General features: G+C 40.2%; 1 protein-coding gene across 5 annotated transcripts in view; it reads left to right on the top strand.

Annotated features, from left to right (window-relative positions):
* ABCC5 (ATP binding cassette subfamily C member 5) overlaps positions 1–24,936 on the top strand; it is a 75,092-nt gene that overhangs the window by 3,290 nt on the left and 46,866 nt on the right. For 3 of the 5 annotated variants that reach the window (XR_008578382.1, XM_054836163.1, XM_054836165.1), the window contains exons 3-10: positions 14,765–14,925; positions 15,166–15,321; positions 16,075–16,222; positions 20,890–21,123; positions 21,236–21,409; positions 22,738–22,885; positions 23,395–23,543; positions 24,184–24,291. Coding sequence is in view for 4 of the 5 variants with exons in the window: in XM_054836163.1 (XP_054692138.1) it covers positions 14,765–14,925; positions 15,166–15,321; positions 16,075–16,222; positions 20,890–21,123; positions 21,236–21,409; positions 22,738–22,885; positions 23,395–23,543; positions 24,184–24,291 (1,278 nt within the window). In the remaining variant the exon portion in view is untranslated. Of the gene's footprint in view, positions 1–14,764; positions 14,926–15,165; positions 15,322–16,074; positions 16,223–18,481; positions 20,075–20,889; positions 21,124–21,235; positions 21,410–22,737; positions 22,886–23,394; positions 23,544–24,183; positions 24,292–24,936 lie in introns of those variants that run through there. The other 2 variants (XM_054836164.1, XM_054836168.1) reach the window with 2 other exon arrangements.

Genomic DNA, 24,936 nt, shown 5'->3' with positions numbered 1-24,936 from the left:
TTAAATGAATGAAATCAATCAAACCAGTATATTTGGTTTTTTCTGAAGGCTGAAAGTAAGCAAAGTCCTACACATCTGTATAGTGTGGCATTGAAATATCTAAATTTGAGGCAGCTTCAGGTCAGCTTAACTCTATTGCTATAGTCTTGTTTACCCTGCTGCCTCTACCATTTGATTTGCTGCCTATGACTACAGGGTAGTAGACTCAGATAACTGATTGCAAAACAGGGATTCTGTAAAATTTGTGATTACTGATGCAAGAAAATGGCTCACCCTAGTTCCTACCTAGAACTTTATCTAGTTTGGTTTCTGAGTAGAAGAGCGAACCTAACTTATCTTGCTAATGGAATTGGCTAGTTCTGACAGGTTACCTGTTTTACTTGCCAGTTATCTTGTTCAGTATGTCAGAGTTGAGTTAATGTCTAGCTCAAAAATTGGTACCCTTGTTGTTTTGCTGGCCTTGTAGCTTGGATGTATACAATCCATAAACACAAACAGCTCTGAATTTGTTGCTGCATGTCAGTGAGATTAAATCCTGCTTACTTGCAAAATACTGAGGTTAGTAAAAGGAGCTGTGGTCATAACATCTTATCTAATTTACACATTCATATTTATGTACCAAGTTTCTTCCTTTCTAGTTGAAACAAGTTCTGGTTTCAGCAGTGTTCTTGGCCTTATTACTTGCTGGGATGCTTTATATTGTTGGTATCAGAGATAAGCAAAGACTTCTTTCATAAGGTTGAGATTTGCCTGTTTGGTCAGTCACTTCTTCTCTGCCTGTAACAAAAGGTAGAAGCTGTAGCTCAGCTGTTAAGAAAATGGTGTTTCAAGGGGAGAGAAGGGACTGTGTCCTTTGCTACTTTATCCTTTATAAAACCTGGGATGGGTCAGATGGCCAAGGTGACTTATTGGGCACATGTTGGCACAGTTGATGACACAACACAATGGAGGGCTGATGTGATGAGGAGGGGTAGGACCACAGCAGTTCAGATAGAGGAGTTAAGCTGTAGTGCAACTCTGTCATTTGAACAACAGTTCAGTGTGCTATCAGTAGAGATTTTGGGATTCAAATTTCTTGTAGAAAGCCTAGCTCAGGATTTGAACTAGCTTAACCAGAAAATGGCAAAGCTGTAAGCATCATCTGTATTGCAGGTGACAAGCTGTGAGCAGATTAAGGCTGTTATTTCACCACTGACTTCAGATCTTTGTGGAATGCAGGTTTGGGACTGTTTTGCAGCAGAATTATACTGAATGAGGCAGACTTCTTGCTAACGTGTTGCATAGGTACCTCAGAGTGAGGTAGAACTGTATAGCTCCCTCTGAGGAGGATGTGGGAACATGCTGCCTCTGGCAGTCAAGGACCACTGGTTAATGACCAGTGGTGGTGACCACTTCTGGCAGCCTATAGGTACATTTGACTGATCAATAACATGACTCATTAGTTTTCCTGTTGCTTGTCTAGTTGCAATTTTATATATACTTCTTAACCTGATCAAGACTAGTTGATTGCCTGATCAAGACCTTTATAGGTGAAAGACCTATTTTACTACTGAGCCAAGGTCCCAGAGCCTTTTTGTACTTCTCCCTCTTTGCCTTGCATAAAGGTTGTAGTCAACTCTGCTCTTTCTGTCCTGAAACCTCCATACTGGTGTTCAGGTTTCCTGCTGAAAGGATGCTGTAATGGGTGTTCATGACAATAATGAAAAAGAACTTGCAATTCTTTCCTTAAAAGCTTAAATGCTGTTTGGTCACAGCCTGAAAGATCACTTCTTTGAAAGACAGGAGGTTTTCAAATTGGCTTCCTGGAATCATAATTGAAATCATGCTGCAGTATAAGTAGGTCTAATCCAACACTTCCTGGTGCTTAATGGGAATGTTGCTATAGAAATTTGGACCTCTGAAATAGGCACTCTGGGACTGAAATTCAAGAAACAATTTTTATTCAGCTTGTGAACGCATATAGTTACCTCATGAATAAGTTTCTGCAGTGTCTTCTTATAACAATTGATTTTTAAGTCTTTGTTGGAGACCTTAATGTAGCTTACAAAATAGGGTGTTAACTACATGTTCCCAATGCATTATACAATACTAATTTGGCTTATTGTATGTGGGGGCATGGCTTTTCTGAATGAAGATAACTTGTAGGTGTACTTGCTGCCTAGCACTATAGTCAGTAGCCTTCATCTGTAAAAGCTATTACACCGTCAGTAAATAAAAATTAAAGAATGTTTTGAAATACTGATTTATACTTACACCTTTAGAACTTTTTGTTCTTGGGATGCTTGTGCACCCTTCCAGTTGTATCTGAAATAATTGTATTTAGTTTTTCTTATGGAAGCAGTGTGTCCTGAGGAGGAGGGCAGATCCATTGTGCCCATTAAGTACACTAAAATGACAGATGAGGAAGAGAAATAACTTGCTCTCAAAGTACTTTTGGAATAGGCTGCTCTTAAATGTAGACTTCATGTTTAGTTGATGGAACAGCAGGCAAGTGAGTATTTTGCTCTCCTACCCCATTATCTTCACAACAACAGAAGAGGATGTAGAAGCAGCGTGTTCTCATGATACGCAATGCTTGTGAGAATGTAATTCTTGAAATTCAAGTCCCTGAGTTAACAATGCTAGGGCACTAATTTACCACTTGTACTCTAAGCTGTAATTGGTTCTGACTGGAATGTAGTGTTCAAGATTAGGTTCTTGCTGCTGCAGCATAATGACTGCATCTACACCATCTGTAGTAAACCTCAAGTGCAAATTGCTGCATTTGAAGGTGCTTGGCAGTATAGTACTATAGATTGCTTTAAACATGCAGGAAAAATGTATTGCTAACTTCAGCTATCAGAAGCCCTACTAATACTTCTATCCTTACCTTGATCTCTTTTTTTCAGGTTTGTCTCTGACAGCTTTTGCCAAAGACAGCAGAGAACGTGATCAGAACTTGTTGGAGTTGGTGTAAATCCTTCAAGCACTGACAGCTTTGAAGTGATTTATCACTGTCTGACTGTCCAATAGTCAGATCAACTCTGCCTCTCAACCTCTCTGGAGCATCTGCAGTGTCTGAACCAACTGTGCTGAACAACATGTTCAAAAATATGAATGTGAATGTAGCCTGGGTACTAGTGCCTTGGCACTCCATGCTCAGAGCAGGCCTTCTAGACAGCTTAACTATAAGCTTTTAGTTGTAGCTGAAGCTGCTGGATGTCTCTGCATTTTTCCAGAAGATTCCATGTTTTCATAACAAAGTAAACACAGAACTTGAGGAAAAACAGCCTGAGAAGGCTCTTAAAGACTGTAGGTGTTCTGAATTGGCCTCTAAACAAAGATAATGCTAGGTGGTTGGCTCAGATCACAGCTAGAAGCTGCAGTAGTTTGAGCTGGTGCCAGTGCTCACTGCATGAGGTGAAACTGCTGTTGACTACTTCATCAAGATTAACTGGTGAAGTGGTAGATTCATTTTAATTTCCGTCCAGCTGAGCATCTCATTGGTGTTTGGCTGTGCTGGGAGAGATGTGCAAGAGTATAAGAAATCTGGATTGTGTGTATTTCTAAAACTTCTAACTGCTGCCGTCATGTTCTATATGGCTACACTTAGCTTGATGATCTCTTATCTGTTAATAACAGACTACACACAAGTGCTGTCCTAGATCATAGAATCATAGAATGGTTTGGGTTGGAAGGGACCTTAAAGATCATCTAGTTCCAACCCCCCTGCCACAGGCAGGGACACCCTCCAGTGGACCAGGTTGCCTAAAGCCTCATCCAACCTGGCCTTAGACACTTCCAGGGATGGGGCATCCACAACCTCCCTGGGCAACCTGTTCCAGTGCCTCACCACTCTCACAGTAAAGAATTTCTTTCTAACATCTAATCTAAATTGACCCTCCTTCAGCTTAAACATGTTACCCCTTGTCCTGTCACTACACTCCCTGATAAACAATCCCTCACCATCTTTCCCGTAGGCCCCTTCAGGTACTGGAAAGCTGCAACTGGATCTTCCCCAGAGCCTTCTTTTCTCTAGGCTGAACAACCCCAACTCTCTCATCTTGTCCTCATAGGAGAGGTGCTCCAGCCCTGTGATCAACTTCATGGCCCTTCTCTGGACTCTCCCCAACAGTTCCATGTCTCTTGTACTGGGGGCCCCAGAGCTGGATGCAGTACTCCAGGTGGGGTCTCACAAGAGCGGAGTAGAGGGGCAGAATCACTTCCCTCGACCTGCTGGTCACACTTCTTGTGATGCAGCCCAGGACACGGTTGGCTTTCTGGGCTGCAAGCGCACACTGCTGGCTCATGTTGAGCTTCTCATCAATCAATACCCCCAAGTCCTCCTTCTCAGGGCTGCTTTCAATCCATTCCTCGCCCAGCTGATAGTCGTGCTTGGGATTACGCTGACCCACGTGCAGGACCTTGCACTTGGCCTTGTTGAACTTCATAAGGTTTGTACAAGCCCACCTCTCAAGCCTGTCAAGATCCCTCTGGATGGCATCCCTTCCTTCCAACATGTTGACCACACCACACAGCTTGGTGTCGTTGGCAAACTTGCTGAGGGTGCACTTGATCCCACTGTCCATGTTGCTGACAAAGATGTTGAACAGTGCCGGTCCCAGTACTGACCCCTGAGGAATGCCACTCTTCACTGTTCTCCACTTGGACATTGAGCTGTTGACCACAACTCTTGAGTGTGACCATCCAGCCAATTCCTTATCCACAGAGTGGTCCATCCATTGAATCTGTGTCTCTCCAAATTAGAGACAAGGATGTTGTGTGGGACAGTGTCATATGCCTTGCGCAAGTCCAGGTAGATGATGTCAGTTGCCCTTCCCTTGTCCACTGATGCTGTAACCTCATCATAGAAGGCCACCAAGTTTGTCAGGCTCAATTTGCCCCTAGTGAAGCTGTGTTGGCTGTCACCAATCACCTCCTTATTTTCCATGTGCCTGAGCATGGTCTGCAGGAGGGTCTGCTCCATAATCTTGCCAGGCACAGAGGCGAGACTGACTGGCCTGTAGTTCCCTGGGTCTTCCTTTTTTCCCTTCTTAAAAATGGGGGTTATGTTCCCCCTTTTCCAGTTGGTGGGAACTTCACTGGATTGCCAGGACTTCTCAAATATGATGGAGAGTGGCCTGGCCACTTCATCTGCCAGTTCCCTCAAGACCTGTGGATGCATCTCATCAGGTCCCATGCACTTGCGTACCTTCAGATTCCTTAGATATTCTTGAACCTGATCTTCTACAGTGGGTGGTTCTGCATTCTCCCAGTCAGATAGCTGTGATATGAGAAAGGTACCTAGAATGTGAGGAAGTGCTCAGTTTAGGTACTGTTGCCATAAACATTTAAAACTAATGCAGGTGCAAGTATATAACAAGAAATCTGAATCATTACAATAATTTAAACATAGAACTAGAATTTCAACTTTTGTAACATAGTGCATTTCTGTACTCTGCTGTGGAGTCTATAAGGAGATACTTATTTCCTGGGGCTGTTATGATAAAACTGGAAACTAATGCTATTAAACTTCATTGTATTGTTATTTGGCTCTTCCACAAAGTAGGAAAGAAAACAGTGTTTGTCCAGTGATCTTTGGAAGCCTTATATAAAAGACTTTGGTAGGTGAGGTATGCTCCTCCATGGATCCTGCTTTGGTGTATTCTTCCCCTGCTGTGAGCTAACAGCTGCAGTGTAAGGCCACTGATGCAGGGAGTAGGTATGATACATTCTGCTAAAATGAACCACTTCCTGCTAACTAAACAGGCAGTACTTCAGATCTGTTACAGTATTGGCAACATTGGCTCTGAAGGCTAAAAGTCTAATGCTGTAGCTGAGCAGCTGAAGTAAGCAGGGAATTTGGATGACTTGACAGCTAGACTAGTTCTGTGGACAGTGCCTGTAGAAGATGCTGCCTAGCCTTACTCCCTTCGTGGGCAAAGTCTTAACTGAGCAGTGTATGGTATATACTGTCATAGGAACAAAGTGTGATGCAGAGTCTACAACTGATACAACTGGTGTGATGTCTGAACATGTGCAGTATGGTAGATAGAAACATATTGTGCTAATAAACCTCTAAAATGGAGAGGCTGGGAATTTGTTTCAGAGTGATGATTTTCCTACAGTGTGTTATTCTAGAGCACTTCTAATGGATGAATACCAGCAAGCTGAAGTGCCTGTAGGCTGGAGCCCTTAGACAAAGAGAAACCACTGCTCATACAGGCCACTGCAGGAGACTTCTGGGGAAAAGCAGCCACCATAACGTCTTGTGCTGAGGGGAGGGAGACAGCAAGGAGGAGGGAATAAATGGAGCCAAAGTCTTAAATATAAAGGAAGGTTAGAAATCAGGAGTATGTAAGTCCTCGTGCTGGAGGAGGCTGAGGTGAACAATGCATGAAACTGAAGGGTAGCATCCCTTGCACCCAGTTTCAGTGACTTAACTGCCCTGATAGTGCCTAGAATATCTGTGAACGTACCCTTGTTAAAACCTGTAGAGAATTTTCAGTCTGTCTAAGCAGTGCACAGGAAGGAAAGGAAGGAAGATGGAAATTCTTTTGTCTGTCTTAGCACTTCTACTTTTGTTTACTGTTATGCCATCTACAAGTGTTTAAGGGATGAGTAGACAGTGCAGCTCTGTCAGGAGCATGTAAATGCTCTCAAGTTCCATCTTGTTCTGGTGATTCTTCAAAAACTTGCCTGAAGATTTTCAGTGATCAGCAGAGCTGGAACTCGGGGATAAGCTCACATAATGAGTTCAAGAAGGCAAATCTAGACAAGTGTCTACATACTGAAGGCATGTTTTTTCTCTAAATGTTAACTATTACTTTTTCAAGTCAAATGAAAGCAAAACTTAAATCTGTCTTGCAGTAGTTCTTTGAACACAATTAGACTGTGCAGAAGCAAAGACTCATGTTGGTTTCTAAAGGTGCATTAATTCTATGATATGCCCAAAGAATTGAATGCATTATCTTCGTTAGAATCATGTTCTATCAAGCTATTTTACCATTGAACTTCTACTAAAGTACTCACTAACTTGACACAAGAGCCTCGACTTGGTTGTTGGTGAATGTTTAATGATTCTTTAACCACTCTGAAGTGATATCTCTTCCATATATATACACACATATTACCAGCTGAGGAAGGAGCATATCCATTAGTCATGTATCAAAAGTTCACCTGAAACTTGGAGGGAGCTTAACTGTGAGAAGACTTACACTTAATAATTGGAGGAACAAAAAGGCACATTCTCTAGAGGAACACCGGTGTTCTGGCTAATTCACAGCATCCATTTAAAGTCAGTGGTTGTCTTTAGTGCACTAACCATCCTTTGTCTAAGTCTTGGCCAGATCTGAAGTTTTATCATGTGGTGACTTGCCAGTATTGTGTGACTACTGGTGATTTCTGTTCCTTTGTCCAGAGCAGATTTGTAAATCAGCCTGCTCATGATCAAAAGCAGGTAAGGAGCAGATTAACTGTCAGTGAAGGAAAGCTTGCAGTATCTTTTCCATTGTAATGTTCCATATTAGTATTGGAGACATTCTGCCCTATGGCTGTCTCAAACTCAGTGTACAGTTGTAAGAGTTGCCAGACAGATTTAATGGATCTATCCAAACTACTGGAAAACTTAACTCAAAATGAGTCAAAACTCATATTGCAGGGAGATCTGATACATTGAGACACTGAGATGGTTATTAGTTTTTGAACACTCATATTCCAGTGCTAAGGAATAGTCAGTTGTGGTCTGAACTGCATACTAGGAACAGGCTGTTCCACAAACAAAATCTGTATTTCATTCAAGGTTATGGTATTTCAAAATCAACATGTTTGGAGCCCTGAGGTGTTTACTTTGAGTTTACTAGTTCATTTGCCACTTGGGGTGCTTTGCTTTTGGAAGCATGTGTTGGTACAGGAGTGTGAGCTGAATAAAAGGCTATTGTATTAAGCTTGGTAAATGTTGTGGTGTCAAGGCCTCTGCTGTTATTCACTGGTGGTTCTACTCCACAGAAGTCTGAGTTTAAGGACTCCCTGGGTACTCCTGGTGTTGTACTAAATTGACTTGTGTAGCTTCTGTTGTGACGTAGCTTAGGCATGGCCTGAATAAAGCATATTGCTGGAAGAACACCTCCAGCGTACGGCAGGCTGTCTGCATGTGGTTCAGGATAGTAGAGCTTACCCGAGCAAGTCAGGATCCAAATCCTCAGCCTGTGCCATGCTATTTTGATCCACTTAGTGAGGAGGTGGGATCTTAGCTTTGTGGTCAGAGCATGTGTAGGGTGCTAATTCTGTAGGGCAACTCATAGTTAAGGCTGATTATTATTTCCAGTTCCACAGGGGTCTGCTGTTAGCGTGCGTGAACTCCAGTGCTGGATGGTCAGCATACAACCTCAGCTCTGAATGAATCCTATATCCTTTGATTACAAGATCATGAATACTAGTTTTAATGTAAAACAGAAGACATGGATTCATGTATACTAGAAGCCTAAGCAGGTGCACAGCTGCTAATTGGATGCATACTCAGCAGCTACTGTTGGAAAATCCTAAAATGAACACTGCATGCCGAACTCTGCATATCTTGGATTGCAGGTATAAGTGGATTTGCCAGGGAAGAGTTTAGAACATCTTACCTCAATGCTAATGCTTGCCAAAACTCAAGGGCAAGGTCAAATAAGCAGTGTTCCTGGGATAAACTAATATATCTGTCCTCAGCAAGGATTTTATGTGTATTAAGTAGAAGTGCTTAATATATGTGACTAAAGTATTCAGGCTCATCACAAACATGCATACCCTGATCTTGTTTGGCTACATAGCCCTGATATGCCAAGCACTACTGAGAGACTTCTGCTCTGAGGATGCATAAACTCAGTCTAGCTTTGAAACCATAACTCAAATGTTAATTCAACTTCTGCTAATCCTAGCCCAGATGATCAACTAGCAGAGAGACCTTGTGTAATGAAGTCACATATAACAGTGTGTTAGAGTGAATGACTGAACTTTAAGCTCTGAATTCTTGTAGTAAGTCAGAGCACGCCTCTGAACAGCTAACTCTCTTTTCACTTGAGAAATATGCCATGGCTGCAATTATTCCTGCATTTGGATATATGGTTCTTCCTTGTAGCAGAAGCTGGGAAGGCAGCAGAGACATGAGTTTTCATTTATAACATGTCAGGAGGTGGAAGACAATGGAGGCCCTAACTTGACTTGGTTCATTGCAGCAGTCCTGGAAGCTGTAACCATAATTTCTAGGCATCTAAAGCTATCTCATGGTCTCATCTTGGTGCTGCGTGAGTTCAGTTCTGCTGTCTGTACTCTGCAATCAATGCATGCGGGTGCCTAAAGGATCAAAGCCTCCTTCTCACACCCACTGTCTGTGATCTAGCCCAGTGCCTGCTCCTTGCTGCCCCTACTTCAGGGAGACAGCTGGTATGGATGGATGATACACCAAACTAGTCTTAAATAGGCTCATGTTCTAATTGGGCAGGATATTATAAAGCATTCTAGCTACAGAGTAGGCTGGCAGTCTAATGCTGCAAATCCCCCTATTAATACTTCTGTAGATTGTGTACTGCATCAAATCCAGTGAAAGGAGAAGAGGAAGGTTTTCTTAGTGGAATATAAATTTCATAGAGTGCTTGCTGCTTCACCAAGGAGTGGCAGATGTGACAATGTTTGAACCTGCAAGCCTGATACATTTTTAGAAGTTCCTGGGTTTGGTGACTTCCAGAAGTCTGGACAACAGTACTTTAGGGGTTGCCTGTGCTATCTGCAAAAGCTGTGTATAAAACCCTAAATACTTTTAAGTGGGATTATGCTTGGAGACACTCAGAGTATTTTTTGGGAGGAAGGATGTAATTAAAACTTTAGAGTATCTTTTCCTAGACTCTTGTTTTATTTTGGTTTAGCTATCTATAAGGTAACTGAGACAGTTGATCCTGTCTTCCCCAGCCCATACAAACTAATAACTAATCTTGTTTTGAAACACCAGTCCTTTAATGAAATCTTCTAAATATTTTAAAACTATTCTTCAGCATGGAGTTCTACTGAGGAATGCTTTAAGCATGGAGCAGGAGCGGTAACATAATTTTACTTCTCCCCATATGCCTGCCTAGTCCTGAGCTCTGTTGTGCTGATCTGTTAGATTCTCATGTGCCTTTCCTTACTGGGAACTTGAACAAAGGAGTGAGGAGGCCTGCTGAGCTCTGCCTTCTAAATGCAAGATGTGGGAGTTCTGGTTCTGCAGCACTGCCAACTCAGTTCTTTACTACTTAAATAAAACAATTTTAACTGTGTAATAGTAAATCAACCACAGTAGCTTTTGTATTCCATATCAGCTGCAGGGATTAATAAAAGAAGTCTTCATATGTCTGCTCTAGTTTCCTGTCAGGTAGCAGTAGGACCAGAAGAGATGCAGCTTCTTCCCTGCAGTGATCTGAACCCTGGAAGATGTTCTGCCTTATGGAAGAGGAGTTGTAGTTGTTTGGTGGGTGGGGTTTGGTTCATATGCTGACTGTATATACATCAAATCTGTTTTGCTTGACCTCCAGGCTTGTCTGGTTTTGTTGCTATCATCTGATGTTACAGCTGTCAAACCAATAAATTGCTACCTTCTCCATTGAATGTGAAATTGCCTGTGTGAAAGGCTAGGATCTCACTGGTTTAATTTGGTTTTTTTATATGTAACACATCTGCCCCCTTTCTCTTCACCTGCTCCCCATCCTTAGAAATAAATACCTGTGTTGGTTGCTTAGCAGATTTTCAGAAGTTTCCTTCTATTTCACAAATTTGAGTTTGCCTTTCTGCATAATGTTCTTGATGCCCCTCTTGCTTCCTATAGAACTTCTGTCTTCCTTACCTCTGACATTGTTTGACAGCTTTGTAGCTTGGCTCCTAAATTTTCTGTATTTTCATGGCCTTTTCACATGATCTATGTGGATTATGAATTTGGTACTGCTGTCTCTACCGTAATGGGCGAATCTTTTTCCTTGCCCTTAAACAACTTCCTCACCTCAACCAGACTTTCTGTCATGGCATGTCTTGAGCCATCTGTGTTTTCTTTCTGGCTCTCACATTGCCTTATGTGCTTACCATTGCTGTGACCAATTTGTTGGACAAGGAAACCGTGATAATGGATGCTGGTAGGGTTTTGTTGCACTCTCAGGTTGCAGAAAGTCAGAAGGGGCAGGTGCGCTTTGTGGTAGCAGCACCAGCCATGCTTCTCTTTGCCTGCCTGTGAACTACCTGTAGAGGTCAAGGTCATGTGTGTAGTGATACTTCCTCAGTGCTCTCCTTACACTCAAGGATTGTCCTCAGGATTAAAAGTTTAATTATTGTCTTCATCTATTAATTTTCCCAGTCATCTGTTGAATCATATCAGCCTGTACTCAGGTGTACCACAGCTTCACCGAACATGGAGTGCAGAGCCATTGCCCTCTATTAGGAGCTGCCCGTGGCTTCAGAAACTTTTTTGGAATCCACTGGCTATTGATAAGATGCTGGATAAATGATTGCTGTTGCTCTCTGTCATGCCTTTAATAAGCTATGATATGCATATCCTATGCAAGTTCAATTCTCCCATTTTTAGTCCTTTTATGCATTTGAACTTTACAACATCCTATGACAGAGAATTCTAAATTTAAGTATGCCTTGTGCAAAAACCAGTGATTTTACTGAGTGTCCCCAGTTCTTTTCTGTAAGAACATTTGGTGATCATTCCCCTAGTTCTCTTCTTCATGCCATTCATGACTTTATGGACCTCTCAAATACCTGTTCCTTATCTTTATTCCTCTCTTTTCTCCAGCTGAAAAGTCTTAACTTTATGCTTGTGTGGAAGCTGTTCCAATCCCAATTGTTCTCATTGCTCACAGAAAGTAATTTTAAGTATAACACCCTTTTTGAACTGAAGTGACAGGGGACTGACTCTGGTGTTCTAAAAGGATGCAAATCCTAGGTTTTTTAAGTGGCATGGTAATGTTTCCTGCTTTATTCTTTGTGTCTTTTCTAACAATTCGTTATCTTTTGGCCTTTTTGATGATGCTGAGTAGTGAGCTGCTGTTTTTTAAGAAATGTCTGAATGATTCCCCTGGTCCAGTTAGTGATACCTCATTTAGGCTTGTTTTGTTTCCGTGAGCATTTCTTTAGTTATCAACACCATGTTGTATCACCTGTTTCATTACTTGTATTGGTATCTTAATAAGTTGCTGAATTACAAAAAGTGCTGTCTGATTTCTGTTTGATAGTACAGCCATAATTTATTAGACATTTGTTTCAAGAGCAGTGCTGGAGCCTGTTGTATCACATTACTAATGACTTCTTCAAGGTTTTAGTTTCTGAGAAATCTGTATGCAGGTAATCAGGGTATTGCCAGTTGACAAACACCTGAAAAAATAATAGGGGTTCAGAAACCTAAATTAATGATGTTGGAGTTGTTTCTAGTTTTTGTAATTCAGTCTTTTACACTAGAAAGGCATTGTAGAGCTGCTTAGGAGTCTCATTTCTTCCTGATAAACTGTATGCTTTGAGGATTTTCTAACATGACACAGAACTGTATGGTCTTTCTTAGAATCTTAATTGTACAGTAGTGTGATTCATTTGTATCTTGGTAGTTGTACGTGTGGGATTTTGATAACCTTGCCAAGATGGAGATGAGGAATGTTCTCGACTAGGGGTTTGCGCTTATGCTTGCCTCTATGGCAAGAGATCATAAAGGCCTTTCAAGGACAATGCCCTGGTCTCTTATCAAAACGTCTTTTCCCCCTGTGCTGAGAGAATTCTGTTGAGCAGATCTGGAGAGTTTAATTATTTTTCACACTGAGCGTTTAAGAACGTTATCTTTGGACTGCCTAAAAATACAGTATTGTGCAATTGTGCTTTCTTATTAAAAAGCTAGTCTTGTTTGTAAGTAGTGAAAAAATTTGCGTATGCTGACAAACACAGTGTTTTTGAAAAACTTTTTTTAACTCATAGGCACTTTTTGTGTCCTCTGAAAAACAATGATTCTGCAAATAGCCTGTGACATCACTTACAAACAAGCATGTTATCAGCAATAGGGTGTTTGGGCAGATCTGCCTGGGGCTCTTGCAAAGGGTAACACCGCAAACTAGCTATGAATTCCTCTGCTGTAACCAGGAAAGTGGTGGTGCAGAGTTTTTCCCAACTACTGAGTCTTTTGAGACATCTTTGGCAGGTCCTGTGTTAATTCTGATTTGGGTAGATTTAGTAAGGAGGTATTGCCCTTAGTGAGTCAGTAATTTAATATAAATTGAGTGAGAAGTCTTTTAATTTAGATTTCAAGTGTTGCATATTTTTGAGTCACTCCATGTGTCATAATGTTGTAATGTTCTTTTTTTATTACTTTGCTATCTTCTTTTGTAATCATAGTTTTAGGTTTAGTGAATAAGTTGTTTGACGTCAGGACCATGGATTGTTGACAACGTGCTTAGACACTATTTAAGTACTTTGGTTAAATACATAAAGGACAGATTTATGCTATTATAAATTTCCTCTTGCCCTTCACATGAGTGAAAACTAGCTGTCTTAATGAGCTATATGCTTACATGTTAATATAGTACAGAGCAAGTCTCCAATAAATGGTGGCATTTCTGACAAAAATTACATGATGCAAAGTCAGGAACCAAGTGCTTGCTATTGATATGCATTTAGTGCTTTGCAGTTACTGTGTTTTTAGGTGGCTACAAGGCATTTACAGTTGCTGTTTTCAAAGGAAGAAAATAGCTTTGCTCTGGTAAGGCATCTAATAGGGTAAACATAGTATCTCTGTGAGATACCCGGGAAGATTTTTACCTCAGAACTGAGTTTTTTCCACAAAGTAGCTCCATTTAAAAAACAAACAAACAAAACCCACACTAGAATACAAACAGGTTAACATGGCACTGCATAAATCATCCATTAATTTAGCAGAACCAGTAGCGAGTCCTCTGCAAGTATAGATAGCAAGCTAATCTCCTCAGATAGTTTTGCCACATCTAGATTCTGATCTAAAGGTTTGTTTGAACACTGCAACATTTTGACTACTCTGTATCATTGCTGTTTCCTTTCTCCTCTTAGATTAATATTTAGGGTCTGCCTATCACTAGGGCTGTGGAAAAACTCTCTGGAGATAAGGCTTGCCTTTTAAGTGGTTGTTAATAAAGTTGCTGAGCCATTGAGAAGTGTGGCTGGGAGCACAGAAAATTGTCATCTTTGATCCCTTTAGGGAAAAAAGAGAGAAAGCAGGAAACATGATGAAAGAAAGTACAATTCTGCTTAACACGTATTTGGTTTTTTATCTAATCCAAGGTATTTTTGAAGAGGAGAGTTTAGTAGTATTCTGCAAATAATTTGAATTTTCTGTGGATAACAATATCGAAGTTATATTAAGAGGGTGTAAATTCATCAAGAATGTATGTCTTAATTTCACTGCATAAGCCAGTCATTGACTTCCTGAACTGATGTCATAGGTACTTGATTTTGTAATCTTCCTCTATTGTATTTCCTGTGGCAGGATGCAAGATTAGTCTGGTCTGTCCATTTATCCTTTGAATGCACAGGCACAATACTGGTGTTAATTTATGTTTCATAAATGCAGCAATCTAATGCAGATCTAGAATGTGTGTGCCTTCCATGTTTTTGCTGCCAGGCTGAAGCCTGTCCTCTAAGACATTTAAATGATAGTGATTGCTGTTGCTCAATAATTTACAGAAGAAAGAGGTGCAAAGTTGCTGGAGTGAGGAGTCATGGACTTTAAACATAGTTTTGAAGTCTGACTCTGCTGTCCGTCTTGTAAAAGCAGATTGAATGCCAGGATGCCTTGGAAGCAGCTGCTCGGGCAGAAGGCCTACCACTGGACACCTCTGTGCATTCCCAGCTGAGAATGCTGGATGAAGAGCATCACAAGGGCAAATACCACCATGGCCTGAATGTGCTGAAACCCATACGGACTACTTCCAAGTAAGTCTTTAGGCTACAAAAGAACTGCTGCAGCGTTTGCTTTTCAAACCACTCACAAAGCGGTATTGCAGCTGTAGGTCTGCTGACTGATACTGAAAACGTTAGAATTTGTTTAGCAAGTATGACTGGCAAAGGCCATTTGGTACTCTGAGTACTCTCAATGAGAGGAGGCTTTGTTTTTCTCAGGGATTTACAATTCTGTTTCCTTTTTCATTTGTTTGTGATTTTTTTTTCTTTTAGACACCAGCACCCTGTTGATAATGCGGGGCTTTTCTCCTGCATGACCTTCTCCTGGCTCACTCCTTTGGCCCACAGAGCGTACAAGAAAGGGGAATTGTTTATGGATGATATATGGTCTTTATCAAGGCATGAGTCTTCAGATGTCAATTGCAGAAGGTAGAGACATCTTGTTCCTTACTATTTTCTTGTTTCCTTTTTTTTAATATGTTAATTCACAGGCAATGATATAGTGTTGCCCTTGAAAAGGTGCGGTGATACTTTTTCTGCCTTTCTCAGAATAGTGGAATTTGGTTTTATCCTTCATAGACCACTTCCTCCTGCTGCACCTTTTCTGTACTCTTGCTGATTTCAGTGAACTTAGAGGATTCTGTCTCCAGGAGTGTTTTGCAATTGTTTTTCTGTTTTTGCATGTCTTTAAACTATTTGGTATTAAAACAAGGTTCTTCCTCAAGGCTACACTGAAAAAAATCTTGTGATAAAATAATGAAAAGTAATACTGACTGTAGCAAGGTGATTTGAATATGGGTCAGATTTTATGATCAGGCTAACCTTTTATGGCTAATGAGAATTTTTCTCAGATTTTGACTCCACAAGTCTTCTGTCAGATCAGCAAGGAAAGACTGTGACAAGTCAGTTTATTAAGATTGCCAAAGAGACTCCAGGCAAAGCAAAAAGGCATTGTGTTTTTCATCCCTCTTTTCTGCAGAAGTAACACAACATAGATATTTCAAGATGCAGATATTTGTCTTTACCTCACAGAATGTACCATGTATTTATCTTTCCTGATATATACTAATTTTTGTTACTCTGAGCTAGGAAGTGCTTGGAATTTTCACAAAGTAGTACCTATGAGATTGTACCTTCTCTCATGGTGAAAAATTTATAATACGAGGCTTCTGGTTTTATTAGGCTGGAGAGATTGTGGCAGGAAGAACTTAAAGAAAGTGGGCCCGACAATGCTTCTCTCCGGAGGGTTGTGTGGATTTTCTGCCGCACCAGGCTCATCATTTCCATAGTGTGTCTGATGATCACGCAGCTCGCTGGTTTTAGTGGACCAGTAAGTAATATCCATCCTTTTTTTTAACAACCCCAGAGGGCTCCATCTCATGGCCAACTGTAAAATCTTAAGGTGTCATTGCAGAATTACTTAAATGTTTTGACTAGCTAGAAATTTTGAGGCAAAATTCCAGAGTGATACAATAATTCAAGATAGGTTTCCTGCAGGTGGTGGATCAGTTGCTGAATACTGAGGCCAAGTTCTTGGAGAAGGGAGGGGGTGTTTAGGTATCTTGGAGGAAATGCATACTTGGTTTTTTCTCTTTGGTTTTGAGTATAGTTTAAAGTTCCTCCTTAACTGGTATGTGGTCTTTTTGCATAAAATTTTTATGCACAGGTCTTTTAATTGTTTTCTTTTTGCAATTCTGTAAATTTATCTTGGAATAAAATTCAATCTGATAAAATGCTAATCTTAGATTATTGGCATTGATAGCACAGTCTTCAAGAAGTGGAACAAACCAATTTTGTTAGAGCACTACTTAAAAAACTAATGTGAGCAGGTCTCGAAGTCTGTGGGTATAGTCTTTACTGATCCTACAGAGAATGGTCAGACAGGTTTCACGTCAAAATGTTAGACTACGTTATTGCCTCTAGGAACTGCTGCTGTTTGTTACTATGGGTCATAATGAAGATAACATATGGGACTTGACATTCACACCATTTTTGTCACCTGTTTGTTGCACGTGCTGTGCAGATTTACAGTTGAAATTTTGACTAAATTTATTCTCTACACATTTCCCTTGAGGAGTAGGAGCAGTATTACTGCTAGTAGTACACGTTTCAGTGTGCTGGTAAGCTGAAGGTTCATTTCTTGGGTAAGTACACTTGGGTGCACTGTTAGGTGAAATGTCTTTTTAAAATGTTTTCCTGCTTTTAAATGTCTTATCAAAATGATGTTCTGCTTTTTAAGCCTTTATAAAGTTTGCCTTGTTTCATGTAATATGAATAACAATAAATGTTTCTGTGGTATTGTTTTCTTGGTAATAATTTTTAGTAGCTTGTATTATTAAACATATGAACATGCTTTGGTAATTAACAATAAATCATGATTAAGGTTTTAACAGCATTAGTTTTCCCCAAGAAGAGCTTCTGTCATTGTTTCACTACAGGGCTTTAGTAGCTTTTATTTTTAGCAAAGAACTTGCAGCAGGGTTGCCCCTAATTTCTGTAGTGTAATTTCCTCAATTTGTCTCAGCCAAACTGCTGAATGAAAGAGAGCGGGAGGGGAAGTAGAAAAACAAACCAGCTTGACTAGGCTGGGGGCTACCGCTGCAATTGATGCTCGATTTGGGTAATTTAAAATTATGTGTAGACATTTGCCCATTTACAGGCAACCTTATTCATTTCTCTGAATAAGGAACAATTCCCTTTTGGTTCCATCATTTGACATGAAAAATAAGTCTTTACCATCCCTCCTCCCTGTTTTTTTAAAATGGCATGCCTCATAGATATGCCTATGCTGTCTCCTCAAAAGTATCAGTGCTTTCTTGTATTGTTACACCCTTTTAGTAGTCACCTGAAGGTGAAAAGGGAGATCAGGAAAAGCACTTGACTTTACCTCATATTGGTAAAAATTATCAAAATGGAGTTAAACGCTGTATTAAACTTGAAAAATTTTAATTGAATGTCTGTGACCTTGAAATGCCAGCCAACAGCTCTGGCTCTGCTAGTGAGCATTGTGATGGTTATAACTGGAAAGGAGTTGTTGCAGACTTCCTGTGGAGTTTGATTTTTTTTTTTTTTTAAATATCAGATAGATCCTTCAAGGATCTTCCTTTTATTTTGATAAATTCTGCATCTGGCACAGTATCCAAACCCGTCACCTGGTGAGACAGCTGCATGTGTCAGACTGCCTTGTAATAACCATCAGAATATACTAGTATAGGTGAGATACTATTTATCTCCAGTGAATATTTGCTGCCATTTGATCAGCTACCAAAACTTTCATGTTCGAGTTGAGGAGCAAAGAAGCTTTTTGATTACTAAACATAATCAGTTTAACTCCGGGTCTGAACAATGTACCTGTTTGCAACTGTTCAGAGCTATTCTTCCTGTTTGGGAGATGGGGAAACTTGCTATCTTAGTGGAGTACAGCTTGACAGTTTGGTCAGTTCTTGGAGGGGGGAGTGGTAAGCTGTTGGAGGTAAGTTTCCCGATTTCCCAGTTGGCTCCAGTTGCAGCCTGCCCCGTGCTGTCGCACGCTGGCTGCAACGGGGACGCTGGCGCTGCAGTGGGACCAGTGACAGAAGCTGTTCTTTAGAATTTTCAGGATGGCTGTTTTCTGCGTCAGAATGAGACAGTCCTGCTGGACAGAGCCAACGCCAAGAGCAAAGGTAAGGTAATGTTTATTCAATGGGAATGCTTAAGACAGCCAAGCAGCTAGTACCAACTGCTACGGTAATAGTCACAGGAGTTCCCTTTTCCCCGTTAGCTTGAGTTTTAGTTTTTGCACTGTAACTTTCTTGTTTTGTAAATAACTTTATGCTGGATTCTTTTCATTAAACTAGTTTGAATTCAAATAGTATGTGTTCAGATGTAAATGTTAATTCTGTGTGACTTTTTTTTTTCCCCTTCCCTTTTAAAAATTCTTTAATCTGCTGTTTCCTCTTTTCTTTCTTCCGGGAAAAAAAAAAATGGGGGTATAATGTAAGCTGGTCTCTATTTCATCACGGGAGATGCTGAATCTATAAAATAGTGCTGAAAAATGGCACTAAAAAGTTTTGGGAGGAATGAGACCCCAGGAAACATCTGCTATCTTTATACATCCTCTCTTGGAGACTTTCAGCAGTGCTGTGGTGTGCAAGAAAATGTTTGCAGTCTGCGACCATGCTGAGTTACAGCTCGTGAGGAAAAAGGGGGATTTTCACCCCAATTGCTCAGTGACTCAGTTGCATATGTTGGATTGAATACTGGAAAAAGAAGTCAGTAGTCTTCTTAGTAACTGCAAACCAACTGTATGCAGTTGTGGTCCAAACAGTTGATGTAAAACTAAATCCAAGTAAGGAGAAAGTTGGAATGCAATAGATCTGTGAATGTGAGCCCCTCACATTTGTTCAGGGATTGGTATGTAAATTTTCTCAGTGGCCATTCTAGAACCTGATGGACATCTGGCTTTAATTCACACCTGTGAAAAAGAAAGAGCAAAATTATTTACAGCATGTTTCCTTGGTTCTAACGTGCTGAATTATTTTCCTCAGAACAGATGAATTTGATCTCCATTTTTTTCTGTTATTTGGTGCTGGGCTATAGCTATCAATACCTTTGCTGAAGTAGTGGGGTTTTGGTTTTTTCCTCTCTCTTCAAACTATACAGAACTCTTATTTGCAAAACCTGGTTTAGCCAAGAGGACTTCAACGGACTATGATGTGAAAGGCTTCTCAAATACTTACTTTGGTCTCAGAATTTTTTTGTTACTTTTCGTTGTGGGCAAAGGTAATTCTCTGCTCTGTACTAGCATATCAAAAGCACCAGGATCTTAAAGCATCATTTGTTGAAAAGCTCGCTAGGAAATCTTTTGTTGTCTGTGAAGCCTTACTGTAGGATACTTTTTAAACCAGATTTCAGAATCTGTGCAGCCTCTGAAGCCTCCTCTGTTGGCACCTGCAAGTTTGACTTCTTTTGGACTTCATGAACAAATACTGTTCTGTTTTTGTATCTTTATAATTTTGTGTGTAGTTTCAAATCTAGTCTGTTAGAGGCTAAGACTGACTGTTAGATATTAGCCCTTTATAATTATCCTGTATATGCAGATTGTATATTTATACAATGCTCTACCTGTTGTACAGTGTTTTTGAGATGTTACCATTTAAGATGGCACTTTATTTGAAATAAAAGCATATTGTTTCTCAGTCAATAGTATTTAATATTGCTGGTGATTGTGAGTTGTATGATGTTATATTGTGCCGTTGGACCACAAAGAGCTGGAGGTGGGAATCGGTGGTTCTGGGGGCTGTCCTCTTTCTGCAGGTGATGTTTGAAATGTGATTCCTGAGGTAAAGTGTTTATGTTTTTGGGGGGAGAGGGTATGGGGAGGGATCAAATGGTTAATTTTTTGTCTTTTTCTTTCTCCCCTATCCCCAATGATTTGTGGTATTGCGTACCTTGTGCTTTCTGCTTGTTTTTTTCTTTACTATTAAACTGCTGATGTTTATTTCCAGGAATGTTTTGCAAATGTCCTTCTCACTCTTCCCCTCTACAACTGTAGGTACATTGTTCCTTTTTATCAAATAAGCACGTTTGAAGCAAACCAAAGATAAAATAAAAAAGGTCTTAATGTCACGTAAAGGAATGTTTCTTAATATGCGCAGATGTATAAGTAGTGACTATATTTTAAAACTCTTCTTTATGATAATGCATTGCTTTCAGCTAACTGACAGATTTATGTTAAGTTAGAAGACACGGAGGATTAGAAGCGTGCTGCGAGGAATATGGTTCCAAATTAAACTCTCTTTACCTACTAAATTTGACTCAGTGCTTGGCTCTCAGCAGGGCTTTGTGTTACAGTACTCCTTGTATTGACACCTTTTACTTCTAGAAAGAAGATGCTTTCTATTTCAAACGGCTCTTTTAAAAGCAAAGTAGCCTACTTATTTCTAACTTAACATAAAGTTGTTGCATGGTCCTCTGGGATGATGGGGTGTTCATGCAAGCTTGCATTTCTTCCTGTAGGCGTTCGTTGTGAAACATCTTTTGGAGTATACCCAACAGAGTGAGTCCAACCTGCAGTACAGCTTGTTTTTAGTTTTTGGCATCTTTATGACGGAAATAGTGCGATCTTGGTCCCTTGCGCTAACCTGGGCTTTGAATTACCGCACGGGGGTTAGACTGCGTGGAGCTATCTTGACAATGGCGTTTAAGAAAATTCTTAAGCTGAAGAACATCAAGGAGAAGTCTCTTGGAGAGGTAAGCTGCAGCATCATTTTGGGAATTGCAGTGTGAAAAAGGGATATGCAATATATTCCTTTGAGAATGAGTTGTGTCTTAAATCTAATAACGTGTTATGTGTATTTTTCAGCTCATAAATGTATGTTCCAACGATGGTCAAAGGATGTTTGAAGCTGCAGCAGTTGGCAGTCTGTTGGCTGGGGGCCCTATTGTGGCCATCTTAGGAATGGTTTATAATGTGATTATTCTGGGTCCAACAGGCTTCTTGGGCTCTGCTGTCTTCATCCTTTTCTACCCAGCAATGGTGAGTTAGAAAGAGTTAAGACCTGCTTAATTTTTATTAGGTCAGACATACATATAGTTCTGAATAGAAGGTGTTGAAATGTGCTAGGTTTAGCCTGTTTATGGCACTGCATGTTATTGAAGGTGTTTCTAAAGATGGTGTGTGAAGCACAAATGTGGAAATGGGAAACTCAGTGATAAAATTAGAAAGTGGAAATAGGAAAACTGATAGATTTGACCGAGATAAATATGCATGGTTAAATTAAACTGCAAAATGCTCGGGTGCTAGTGGTTGAGGTTGGAAAGACATAAGGTCTCCAGTTTGTGTACAGGGGCTTGGTGTTGCATGAGCACATCACTCTTGATTTCAACAAAAGATGTTGAAAAGCACCTCATCTGGGAGAGAGGTATTGATTAGTTACTCTTGCCTCTACTTCTGCTGAGATGTGAAATAAGCTAGTTCAAGTCAAAATCTTCTTGCCTCTCAAATGCCCTTTAAGGCTGCTGAAGATTTCTCACTGTATTCATAATACACTTTTTAAAAAAAAGCATGGAGGCTGAATACTGTGAGGTCCACTTTGGTCCTTTATCTGGCCAACATTAAGGATTAAAATAATGGGAATTATACTTTAAAGAGGAGGATGAGGAGTGGAGTTTGATTATCTTTTCTAGTTCTTTTCAGCAGTCCTTATCTATTGATAGGGACTCCAAAAGAGATTGCAGGAGTACAAAGAAAGGCAAAGAGCTGAAAACTTACTAAAGTAGTGTGTTGGTTTTGAATTTCAGACCGGGAATAGGATGACTGTAAGAGAAGCAGATACTTAGAGACACATGGACAACTTTATTTTTAGATTGGTGTAGTAAAAATGTTAAAGCTGTTTTACCACCCTCATAGCACTGACTTATGGTAGAAATTGTTCTGTATGTGCAAAGACCAGATCGCTCTTTTATCTTATGGGACCAGGTTAAAAGGTTGGCTAAAATGGGTTCTAGTGTTCATTTGCCATGAGGATCAACTTGGTATGTCTTTAGGTTAATGTGTTTGTAGTCTTCAGAAACTTTAACGAATCTGGTACTGTTCAATGTTGGTAAAAGCCCACACAGATTTTCACAGATTTTATTTTTGTTGAAACTTGCTAGCATCAGTCTAGAGCGCAGTGCAGATGGGGTGGGAGGATGTGAACAGTGTTTCCAGCCTGCCTTTTATGTTAGAACAACAGTCACCTTGCCCCATCCCTAGATCCCTTTTTCAGATTCAAAATTGGCTGCTTCTGGTAATTAGGAGGAGTTGAATGTACTTGCTCTTTCTGAGTTGCCATTAATGTTGCGTGGTGTTGCCTTTTGTTTCAGATGTTTGTGTCACGCCTCACAGCTTATTTCAGAAGAAAATGTGTATCAACAACAGATGAGCGTGTGCAGAAGATGAATGAAGTTCTTAACTACATTAAGTTCATTAAAATGTATGCCTGGGTCAAACCATTTTCTCAGAATGTTCAAAGTGAGTTCACACAATCTGTAAATGTTTCCTTTTGTGCAGATTCCCCATTGCTTAGTAGCCTGGTGTATCCTCCTAGCTTAGTAACAAAGATGTTGGTGTATGTGCAGTGTAATAGCACGTTTCATCCTTCAGGCTTCCTGTTTGTTATGCATGATGGGTTGGACAAACAGACTTGCTCCTAGAGTTTCACTTTCTAGCATAATAATGTTTGTGACTTGGCACTAATCTTAAATTTTAAATTTTTGTTCCATTTTTATCATTTAATAAATATGCTGGCTGCTGCATTTTAAAATAAAGTAAAAAGACCTCTATTCTTATGGAAACTTACAGACCATTGTAGTTTGCTCCTCTGTAACTGTGGTCTTTATAAGCAGGTATATAATGTGATAAATGCTAAAGCGTAGAGTTAAGCCTCTCTTACTCAGCATTTATAGTGCTATGGTAGTGTCTGTTGTGCATGTACCCCACAAATCATACTTCAAATGTGGTGCCCCTATTTATATTTCTAGAAATTCGTGAGGAAGAACGTAAAATCCTAGAGCGTGCAGGCTACTTCCAGAGCATCACTGTGGGTGTGGCTCCCATAGTTGTGGTCATTGCCAGTGTGGTGACCTTTTCTGTCCATATGATCCTTGGCTACGATCTTACAGCAGCTCAGGTAACTTACTGCAGTGTTGAATATTCTTTACGATATTGCTCCAGTAGCTTTTCTGCTGAGCCATTTCTCTTTGTCATATTCTTTGCTTTGTGGCTCTCCCTGTGTGGCCAGGCTGCAGCCTTGCTCACAGAAGTGAACATCTGATGGGTGTGACAGCATCAGATGTAGTCTTAACGTTTTGCACAAAAAGCTCTTGGTGCTGTTTCAGTCCTGACCTTCCCCAGGACAGGTTTTGAGCTGAATGTGAATGAGCACTCCTGTTTGCTATTCAGAGCATTGGGATTACTGGATGGTTTTGGTTTACAGTGTGCTTGGATGCAAGCAGCCCAAATCTGCCTTAAAACAGGATTTGAACTTGGGCCTTCTCACAGGTCATAAGCTAAGGTAGAATTTGCTAGCTGCTGCTTTCAGTAGACCTACAAAAATCTGAAGCTGTCTGTCTTGGTCTATTACAAAGCACTGGAGAAAGAGTTGGGTAGATCTGCTGTTCAAGAATATGTTGAATCTTAAAATGGTTATTCTTGGACTGTGGGCCTCTTCTATGGCTTTGAATTGCTGCTGTGACATTTCAGCTTTTAGAAGGTTGGAGCTGTCAGTATATTGTATCCAAATGTGATTCTCTTTCTTGTCTCATTTTTAGGCATTTACAGTGGTCACTGTCTTTAATTCAATGACTTTTGCTCTAAAAGTAACACCTTTCTCAGTGAAGTCTTTATCAGAGGCATCTGTTTCTGTTGACAGATTTCAGGTAAGCAGTCATTTGGCCTTGCAGTTTTAACTGTAAGTGTGGAGTGTTGTATGTGTATAATAGATGCTACGGGAACATTTGTGAGGTAACGTTTTAATGACCGAGGAGTTCTTTTTCTTTACATGTAGCACTGCAGGTTATTGGATTCTGCAAAAGAGATACAAATCTAGTGAAGGAATGTTAGAAGTTTAAGATAATACCAGTGTGGGAAGCAAAATATTCTTATTTAATGATTTTAGGATTTTGATGTTGACCACTGTAATAGGTAGAATACAGGACTAGATGGCTCCCAGTATAATGATTCTTGAACTCCGTTTTGAGACCATCTGCATGAAAAAACAGTGCAACATGTGTGCAATGAAATTTCACTAATGAAATTCTGTTTGGAAATGTCATGTGTTATGTAGGCAGCTTTGCACAAACCAGTAGAGTTTTATTTGTAGTCATGAAAAACTGAGGTTGTGTATTTCCAGACTAGATTAAGGGACTGAAACTCCACTGTATGAATAAAATGCAGTTGTGATCTGATGAAAGAGAATCTATGGCAGAAAATTAAAACCCTTATAACAGACAATCCTATCTTGTCCTTCAATCCCTGTGAAGTGAATATACTTTGTGTACTTTAGTGTGAGCTCAGAGGACAGG

The sequence above is a fragment of the Grus americana genome, chromosome 9 (genome assembly GCF_028858705.1).
Source record: "Grus americana isolate bGruAme1 chromosome 9, bGruAme1.mat, whole genome shotgun sequence".
Taxonomy (NCBI): Eukaryota; Metazoa; Chordata; class Aves; order Gruiformes; family Gruidae; genus Grus; species Grus americana.
Note: the sequence above shows the minus strand (reverse complement) of the source record. Positions and strands in the feature narration are given on the sequence as shown.